Source organism: Sardina pilchardus, chromosome 18, assembly GCF_963854185.1.
Source record: "Sardina pilchardus chromosome 18, fSarPil1.1, whole genome shotgun sequence".
In the NCBI taxonomy this organism is placed as follows: Eukaryota; Metazoa; Chordata; class Actinopteri; order Clupeiformes; family Clupeidae; genus Sardina; species Sardina pilchardus.
This window is the reverse complement of record NC_085011.1, coordinates 22,277,072-22,287,088: the sequence shown is the minus strand read 5'-3', so window position 1 is coordinate 22,287,088 and position 10,017 is coordinate 22,277,072. Positions and strand designations below refer to the sequence as shown.

The window sequence follows — 10,017 nt, the reverse complement described above, 5'->3', positions numbered from 1 at the left end:
GGGGGATGCAGGGACCGACCTTGAGTCAAGCCGGAGACAAGGGAAGGAGAGAATGAGAGAGGGAGAGCGAGAGAGAGAGAGGGAGAGAGGGAGACAGAGAGAAAGAGAGAGAGAGGGGGGGGAGATAGATGGAGAGAGAAAGAGAGAGGGAGGGTAGTGTGTCAATGGGACTGGAAGAATGAGAGGCATGGGTGGGTTTGGACTATTGTGGAAGTCTGACAGAATGTTTCTCTCGTAACTAAATAGTGTGTTTTGTCTTGGATGCTTGAGCTCTTTTTCTCACATACACACACACACACACACACACACACACACACACACAGATACACATAAGCACCCCCTCACACACACACACAATCCAAAACACACAGAAGAAAGCACATGCTTGAACACAACACACAAGTCCAGTGGTATCACTTCTCAGAGGGTGTTGACATGTTTTTATCTGCATGAGAGGTCTCAGCTCGCTCACCTCTGAATAAACATCACAGTCACAGGAGGAATAAAGGCAGAGATGCATAAATAGATGTCGAGAGAAAGAGAGAAAATCTGACGGAACACTCACACCCTCCGCTCTCGTTGCACGGTGACCCCCCCCCCCCCCCCCCTTCTCTGTGCTGGGCGCGGGTGACAGGGTGTCACTCGTCAGTCGCCATGGTGACGCACCACACCCGCACGTCATGCCCTGCAATCCGACCTCAAAGGAACAACATGCAAATGAGCGAAGAGGGGTGGGACTCGAGTTCTTAACAGTGGTGGTAAACTCACTGGATCAGCAGCGTGTCCGTCAACAGGGATCTTTTGGATGTTTTGGGACTGTATGATTCACACACACGTCACTTTGATGCACCTGGCCGTCTGGTCCAACCACAAATGCAAATGCGGACTGAGAAGCCAACAACACACGTCTCTCCGCCATGAAAAATGTCCCCCAACCATAAGCACTGCGATAGCGTAACGCCACATCAGCAAATCCTAAAGAAGAGTATAGCACCGCCACTCCAATGAAGTTTAGCACTCGTGGCATTCCACAGTCTTGTCAGAAAAACTTTTTCTGCCGTGTTACAAACGACTGACTTTAGCTGGGCACAGCCCACACAGTGAGAGGAGCGACGCTGGGGTTGCGGCGTAAGTGATGGGGTGCATTAAGAAATTTGCTGGCTCATTGGGAGGGAGAAAAAGAAAAATCTCTCCCCAAAGGTGTCAGCCTTGATTGGCTGTCAACGCGGCAAGCCCGGGCCTGACGCGGCGCCGCGGCTGAAACGGGGCGACACTGATGGATGGCTGTATTATGGGAAATTGTCGGAGGCTGGCGCATGTAAATCCGCCGAGGAGCGAGGTGAGCGGAACAAGCCAGGTTAACTTCTCATTTCCCCCGCCGATCCCGCCGGGAGCGAAACTCGATTAGATACCGCGGGAAGGTGGGGTGGGGAGGGAGGGAGGGAAGTTTTTTTAGCTAAAAAACAAAATCTGGCCTCCCGTTGAGCGGGGAATAGGCAGGGTGGCCTATTTACATTCAAAATTTAATGAGGCGAGCTGTCAATTAATTTTTTGCCATAACACCAAGGCAAAATCAACCTCTTATTGCTTTTAGTGTATGTGTGTGTGTGTGCGTGCGTGCGTGCGTGCGTGCGTACGTGCACAAATGTTGAATGTATGCAATCATGTGTGTCCTCTCTAACGAGCCACTTCTTTATCAGACGAGGTAATCTCAGAGTCACAGCCTCCTCCACAAGCCTGGACACGCAGTCTCCCCAGGTGGCCTGCACTAGGAGGCCCCTTCACGAGAGAGCCCGCTGTGCCTCGAGTACCTCCACAGAATACCACAGTAGAGGCAGCAGCAGCAGCAGAAACACCAACACCATCAAGATGCAGCTCCATCCATGTGCTGAGGGTAGTAATTAACGCCAGTCTCACTCTCATCGACTTTGACTTAGCGGAGACGTCGCGCTGAATTAAGCGCTTTGGCGTGACGTGGCTAGAGCATTTCCTCCGACAAGACTTTCTCGCCCCGCTTTCTTCCTCTAATACAAGCGGCCCTAATCCCACAGATAACCTTTAAGGACAAACAGGCTTTGTCGTAATGCACCACCCAAATTCATAACCACGCGCTCCACAAAGGTGGTGCGGAGGGGGGGTGGCTGTTTTGCAGGGGTGCGTTGGGGGGGTGTTTGGAAGAGGCTGAGCAAGACACAATACAAAACCCATTTCATGAGGGCACAGTTTCCTGTGGTCACAGCAATGGCCTCGCAACTGGGACGCAGAGGGACAAAGAGAGAGGAAAAGAGATTTGGAGACGGATAAAGACGGAAGTGTTTTCGTTTTCGCTTTCTTTTTCGTCACAGGTGAGCTTGACTGGTTTAACAGCTGAAGCACTCCCGCATGCCAATGCAACACAACATGGAGGTGTGTGTGTTTGTGTGTTTGTGTGTGTGTGTGTGTGTGTGTGTGGGGGGGGGGGGGGGGGGGACGGACGCTACAGAGGCCCCGTTTAGCGACCCCTTTCTCACGGGTAGGCGACCGCCCGCTCTGCTTTTTTTTTCCCAGTTTGTGCTCAGAATATGATCGTTCGCTTCCATTTGTACTTACCGAGAGAGAGACACAGGAGACACATTTACTCTCACAGCGGGAGGTGGTGATTGTGTGTGAGTTTGTGTGGGTGTGTGTGTGTGTGTGTGTGTGTGTGCGAGAGAGAGGGGGGGAGATAGGAGGGAGGTAAGGCTAAGTGTTTAGAGGGAGGAGAGAGACTCTTATTTGTTCTTGGTGATCAGATACACTTCGGGGAACGAGTAAGTACCATTTATTTTAGACAGCATGAGCTAACTGAGAATGAGGCAGAGCTGCGTCGTTGAGTTTGTGAGTGGGTGACCGTGTGTGTGTGCACGTGTGTGTGTGTTCTGCATGCTCACCTTGCTTCGGTCATACAGAGCATGGTTGTCCAGCAGCATCCCCCTCTCCAGTCGGGCGAATCGTCTCAGGTCCCGTTCAAACTGCTGCAAAGCCACAAGAGTCAACATGGACACTTAGAGCCAAACAACTGCAGAAAAAAAACGAAGACAAAAAAAACTGCACCAAATTCCTCTGCCTATCTCTCCGTACCCTCCCCTCTCTGTCCCTGGCCCCTTACAGAGTGCTTGTTTATCTGTAATCTCCATTATATAGCATGTCTGCTATTAACATGCGTGGAGACTCGGTGCGCTCTGCTGAGATGGGTTGTTTACATCGCTGTTTGACACTAATCCCGGTGGAAAATTCATTCCATTAACCTGCAGTGGCTCTGCCTCTGTTCTATCAGGGCATTATTCTCACTCAGCTTACCTGCACACCTTACTTTTGGGAGTGTGCATGCATGTGTGGATGTACAATGTGTGTGCCTGTGGGCTACGTTTAGGTGTGTGTGTGTGTGTGTGTGTGTGTGTGTGTGTGTGTGTGTGAATGCATAATTATTTGTGAATTTGTGCATAGACAAGCGTGTCTGCACGTGTAAATAAATGTGTGTGTGTGTGTGTGTGTGTGTGTGCGTGTGTGTGTGTGTGTGTGTGTGTGTGTGTGTGTGTGTGTGTGTGTGTGTGTGTTGTCCGCACGCGTCTAAATGTGTATGCTCCACTAGGTGCGCCCTGCTGTGTTTTTCCCGGTTAATGGCAGCCTGCGCCATTACAACCTTACTACCATTTCCCGCCGCTCCTCCTACACTTATCTGGCACTGCAGATCAGCCCGTGTTATTTACTGTGTTCCCAGCCTCAGGTCACGGCGTGGCAGCAGTGTTCCAGCCTTCCTTTCAGGCATTGTGGGATATATCTCTCCCGGGAGGACTAAGAGCAGGGCCGGTGATGGGGGGGGGGGGGGGGGGGGGGGATGGACGAGGGTGGATGGGGTAGAGACATGTGGGGGGGCTGTTATAATCACAGCTGTCAGGCAGAGGCATGCAGGGGCCGGTACCAAGCGGTTACAGAGGGCATAAGTGCCGCGGTGGCACCTGTGAGCTGCCAGGGCATCTGTAAACGCCTGCACCTAACTCCACCTGTCAGCTGCTGTGTCCGGAGAGTGGAGCCTGCTGTGTGTGTGTGTGTGTGTGTGTGTGTGTGTGTCTGTCTGTCTGCTGGGACCCATCTACCCCTACTGCAGACTGCCAGAGCAGGGACATCCTGTTTCAGAGCCCTATTTCAGGACTAAATGCATCCGCAGCTGTGGACAGCGACCTATTATTGTTTGCACAAGTACAATTTCATTTAGAGCGGGTGTGTATGAGTGTGTCTGTGCAACGAGTAAACTAATTTCTGGGCTCAGTGCATATTTTGTATGTCAGAGTGACGACACGTTTCCATTATCGTGGCAAAACCCACCACACCGCACATTGATTTCCTATGGAGAGCTGCAAGGCGTAGCTAACACTTCCACAATGCACGTTGGCAAGGCAACACAACCGTTCGAGCAGAAGCGGTGTGTCAAGAAGTTGGGCTATGCTGAACTCAATGCAAATGAAAGCGGTGAACGCGAGGGGAGTAGCCAATGAAAGTATATCTTCGGGAAACAGTTTGCCTCTATCAAAAATACCTTGTTGGCAACTTGAACCAAGACATAAAGGTGCAATGGAGGAATATGTCAGTGATATTTGTGACTGGTTTAATAAAATATGTTAAAATTCTTAGCATTGGTTAATGGTATTACATGTTAAGTAGGCTCCCTCCACTTTATTAGCCTCCATTTGCTAGAATTGTGTGTTTTGATAAAAAAAAAAAAAAAAAAAATGGGAGGGGGCAGGGTCTTCACCAAAACTGGTTGCTATTTCATGCACTCTTTGGCATTTAAGCCACTTAAAGCTAGTGACAAGCTCCCTTTGGTAGTCAGCCAGTTAATATAGGCTATAATAATATTAACCAACCACGGGAAAGTGCATTTGCAATGTTGCCTGAAATAAAGCTTAATTTATCATAATTAGCTCACCAATAAAATACAATCTTGGGTACACAATCATCATAACTAATTGTGGATGATGGTACATGGCTTCTCATCCCAGACATAATAAAGTCCTTAGAGGAATAACTGGGCAAGTTTACTCTGGCAGGCTACCATATGAAATCATAGAGAGGGAGTCAGTCCACCCTCCCCTTTGCCCTTTTTGACATGCTACTGACACAGAGACATGTCCAGTATTACTGTAGGTCAATAAAGGTATAGGTAGGCTATAGCATTTATAGCACAGGTGTGTATCAGAACAGTTCTCGCTAGACCCTCTGTCAAGATCCTTTTTTTCACATTTCCTAGTTGTGTCTGCGCCTGTTGTGTCACCTCATTTGGTACGACCAAAAAACCAGCACCACACATTCCCATGGGCCTCCTACCGTGGATCCTGACCAGCCCAGGAGAGCGTAGGCAAACCGGTCAGCGGGCGGAGCCACCAGATCCAGACGCACCGCCCTCCAATCCCTGCGGTCGTCCTGGTCACGTGACAGCGCGCCATCCTGAACAGCCTCGGCATGCAGCTGGATGATCAAGAAGCATTTTGGGTAGTGGTCCATGGCCTCGAACCTCCGGCAGGGCAACCGGTTGGCGTCGAAGGTGGATTCCTGGTACTCGGTGTACAGCAGAATGCCCTGACAAAACACGGGCAGAAGGAGAGGCACGGCTGTAAGGTTCACTGCATCATTTAATGCGTGCCCTTTTGCACAGACGATTACACAAGAACGTCTGGGCGCAGTACAAGAGTAAAGCGTGGAACACCAAAGGAGTTCTCTGTGGCAATCCAGATATCCTTCAGTTCCACTCTTAAGAGTGCAGCTGGGGAAGGTATCCGCTGTCTGTCTGATGCTTTATTGTGTGATTACCATTACGTTGGGATTATCTTTTCATATTAGAGTACAGAACATAAAGCTAGGCAGGCAATGGAGCAGATACAGTGATAATGAATCTGTGTGTGGGGGGGGTGCTTGTGTCTGTGTGTGTGTGTGTGTGTGTGTGTGTGTGTGTGTGTGTGTGTGTGTGTGTGTGTGTGTGTGTGTGTGTGTGTGTGTGTGTGTGTGTGCGTGTGCGTGTGCGTGTGCGTGTGCGTGTGCGTGTGCGAGTGAGAGTGTGTGTGTGTGTGTGTGTGTGTGTGTGTGTGTGTGTGTGTGTGTGTGTGTGCGTGTGCGTGTGCGTGTGCGTGTGCGTGTGCGTGTGAGTGTGTGTGTGTGAGTGAGTGTGTGTGTGTGTGTGCGTGTGAGTGTGTGCGTGTGTGTATGTGTGTTCACGCTTGTCAATTGCACCACTACCAATTTCAGTAAAAGCGAAGAGCACAATGTACAAAGAGCAAAATTTCATGTTTGAGTTTGTGTGTATATGGGAGCGCGTGAGTTGAGACAGCAAAAGTGAGCAGTCGATGCTGAGAGAGTTGCTGAGAGAGACAAAGAGAGGAGACAGCCAGTGGCGTCCAGGGAACAGGGAGGAGGCTCCAAATTGATTTCCTGTGGGCTGGTCCCAGCCTGATTATTCCGCAGGCCTGGTCTGGGGAGAGAGAGAGCGAGAGCTAAGGCGATTAACATTACAAATTGTCAGTTTAATTCTGAACGGGCAATAATTGTTGATCCACCATGTCCCTCTTGCAGGCCTTAAATCTGCTACAGCCCAACCTAAAAGAGGGTAATTGCAGACAGACTGATGGCTCTCACCCCTAATGACCACCATGTGCAATTGTCGAACACACCGTCTGAGTCAACCAATCACTTAAAACCTTCCTCAGCTTCACGGCTTCTCTCTCATCTGTTCTGGTGTGCACTTGCTTGCTCTCCTCCTCCGCCTCCCTCTCCTGCTCTCTCAGGAGGCACTGCAGCATATATTTGTGTTGCCCAAGCAGTAACCATGACAGTAATAACAACAACAAGTCACACACACACACAAAAAAAGAATCAAATAAATGTGAAAGTAGTACAAAAACAAAGTCTATAACAAGGGGGGCATAATAGAAGAGTTTCCTTTGAGTAATAATCCTTTATCATCCCTGCGGCGGCTGTGGAAAGATCTTGTATACCGAGTGGGGACCGAATCCAACAGTCTCTCGCATTTACAGCCCAGCCCGTTAACTGTTTAGGAATCCATTCTGGTGAATATAGATTAATGTTGTTGGCTTTAAGGGAAAATATATAGCCCCTTTCTCTTGGGCTTAGCAGTCTACCAATGGCCAGATATAATGAATATTCTCTTGGCAGCCACATGTGTTTGGAGTCCCTGATCCTGGACTCGAGGACCTGCCCCCGCTGTACAAGGACACATACATATATTCTTTAAAATACTGGCCCCAGAGCAGCTTTATGTCATCCTCTGCTGTAAATACTAAAGGATAGCGAGGGGATTGAGATATTGAATTTCATATCTGAACTACCTGATTAGAAACTCTTTACCTTGTTCACCTTGATTCCTACCCACCTACCTCCTCCTCCCTCTTCTCTCCCCATATCCCCTCCAACCCTCCCACACACACATGCACACACATTTTAATACCTTTATTTGTGTTCACATTTTACAATGAATTTCATTGAACACAAACAATTTTAGACACCAGCATTGCAAACCCAGTAGCCTATGTCTCTGGTCTCAGTTCATGGGTACATAAAACAACGCCTTCTCCATATGTGGCGACTGCCAATTATCACAGAAATTGAGCAGAATTTTGCTAGAGCCTTTGCTCTTGGCTTAGAGAGACCAGCAATCTGCAAACCCCTGACTACTAGTCTGTGGACATTACCTAAGCTTCCAAATATACACACCAACAGCTTACATTTGTACCCAAGCTGTACAACAATGTCTCTGAGTGGCTGATACTTTAAAAGCTTGGTGAGGTAGGCATCCTCTAGACTGTAGTCAAATGCACAGCCTACTTCAATAATGGTTACTTCTCTGCTGTCCTCATCAACAACAACAACATCTGGCCTTTTTGCAGCAAGATTTAAAAACACATTATTTCCACTATTACAGAGTTTGAACATGCAAGGTGAGACGCATACATTCTTGTAGATTGTTGTAAGCGGTGAAGCACATGGGATTATGACACATACACACACGCGAACACACACACCCACCCACACACTTCAACTAACTCTTATGCCACGACCCCGCGTTGTAATTAACTCGCGTTAGTGCCGATATTCACATCGTCTCTGACGGAATTCCCCCGGCCCCTGTCTCGGCGGGATCAGGCGGAGGTGCGCTCCTCGCGTGCAATTACAAGGAACATTTCGCCTCCCCATCAGCGCACGACAAGACTCATCAGTCACACAGGGCCCACTGCAGCAGCAGCAGCGGCAGCAGTCGCCGCCGATCTCCGTGCGCGGGAACGGCTTAGTGGTAAACCGTCAGTCCTCCTGCTCTAACACGCTATTACCGATGACTAATGATCTTATCAATTTACAGACTCCACTCTGCAGTCTGACATCTAAGATAATGAATGATGTTTAAATTCAAAAATCTTTACTTAAAGCTACAGTATGCAAGTTTCGTCGGCTTGCTGTTCCTGAAATACAGTTTCTGAATGCAGCTCATTGGGTAGCCCTTGTCAGACTGGAGAATTTCCCCCTAAAATATTTCTGGCAGGCTCAGCCTTGAACCAATGAGAAGCTCAAAGTCATGTACGGTCCATTTGTGGATGAACATGGGTGACGTATGGAGGTGAATGGAAGGGACGAACAGTGATAATGAATCTTCTTAATTAGCATACCCATTTCATCCAGCTACAGAATAGCTTTGAAACATCTGAGGGCGTATCTGTAAGACTGCAGTGCACATATTCAGTGTAAATTGTGGGTAAAAACGTTACAACTCTAGAATGTCCATTCGTAGACAAAAAGCTTTGTAGATTGTATAGTGTACAGCTCATCTATTCTTTCTCTTTTCCTACGTAATGGTGAATACATTCATCGTAGTGAGCTCAATAATATCAAATGATGTTCTTTGTAATGTTGGTTGACTTTTCCAATCATTTGGCCTCACATGTCTGTATCCAAATTCAAACGGACATAATAGGACACAGAATTAGTGATACATTCAACGATATGTCATACAAAGGCAACACCAAAGCAAGAAACAAAAACAAATGACTACAGAGAGGGAAATAAAGAATAAAAACAAGAAAGAGAAAACAAGAAAGAGAGAAAAAAAAAGAAAGAACTTTGCAAATGCTAACTGAAAGGTCAGCAATTTCGAATTCATTTCGTCCATTTCCAGTTAATCTTTTCAAGTTGTCCGGCGAACAGATGACACACCAGTGTGGCTCGACCCCCGGAGGACATCGGGAAGCGGACGCAATTGGGAGTGCGCGACACGAGACGCTCTGATCTAATGTCACCCTCTCCATGACTCGCGCACGCCAACTTCAAGCTCTGCCTTCAAGTCCCCCAGATTAACGCGTGTTAGCAGAACACGTTTGAAGCGTGTTTGACTCTGATTCGCAGCTTTGAGCCAACTGGTGAGACTGATTGCTGAAATTACCGCAGCATGCGAGATCGTTATAGGGTTTGCCGTGTGTGTGTGTGTGTGTCTTTCTGTCTGTCTATGTGTGTGTTTGTGTGTGTGTGTGTGTGAGAGAGAGAGTGAGAGAGAGGGTTTGTTTATGGATATGCTCTTGAAGGCCACAAGCTATTCTATGCTTACAGAAAGAAATGCTCTTTCTATCACCTTTCCATTTCCATTTGATGTTACTGAACATGTGAGATCACATTGTAGAGTAAGAATAACCAAACAAATAATCACCTCTATACAAAATACATCCACACTGCTCTCATTCAGTCTATGACACAAACCTACAAAGAAACACACAGGATACCACACACATGCGCGCACACAAACACACACACACACACACACACAACTCATTGTTCATGAAACCTGCCCTGCAGCTTTTCTGATGCCATCATAACCCCATCCCGATGCTGCGGTCTATTGAGTCGCTGTTTTATCAAATCAAATGACCACACACCATTTCCTCAGACAGCAGTCGTGGCCCCATCCTCTAATCTGCCATCGAGTCTCAGGACGTATCTGTGTCGTGA

At 48.0% G+C, this 10,017-nt stretch overlaps 1 protein-coding gene across 1 annotated transcript in view; it reads right to left on the bottom strand.

Moving 5' to 3' along the window:
• Positions 1 to 10,017, bottom strand: part of dntt (deoxynucleotidyltransferase, terminal) — a 69,523-nt gene that overhangs the window by 20,601 nt on the left and 38,905 nt on the right. Inside the window, exons 9-10 of the mRNA XM_062519596.1 lie at positions 5,344 to 5,595; positions 2,910 to 2,993 (exon numbers count right to left, since the gene is read on the bottom strand). Coding sequence (XP_062375580.1) covers positions 2,910 to 2,993; positions 5,344 to 5,595 — 336 coding nt within the window. The remainder of the gene's footprint in view (positions 1 to 2,909; positions 2,994 to 5,343; positions 5,596 to 10,017) is intronic.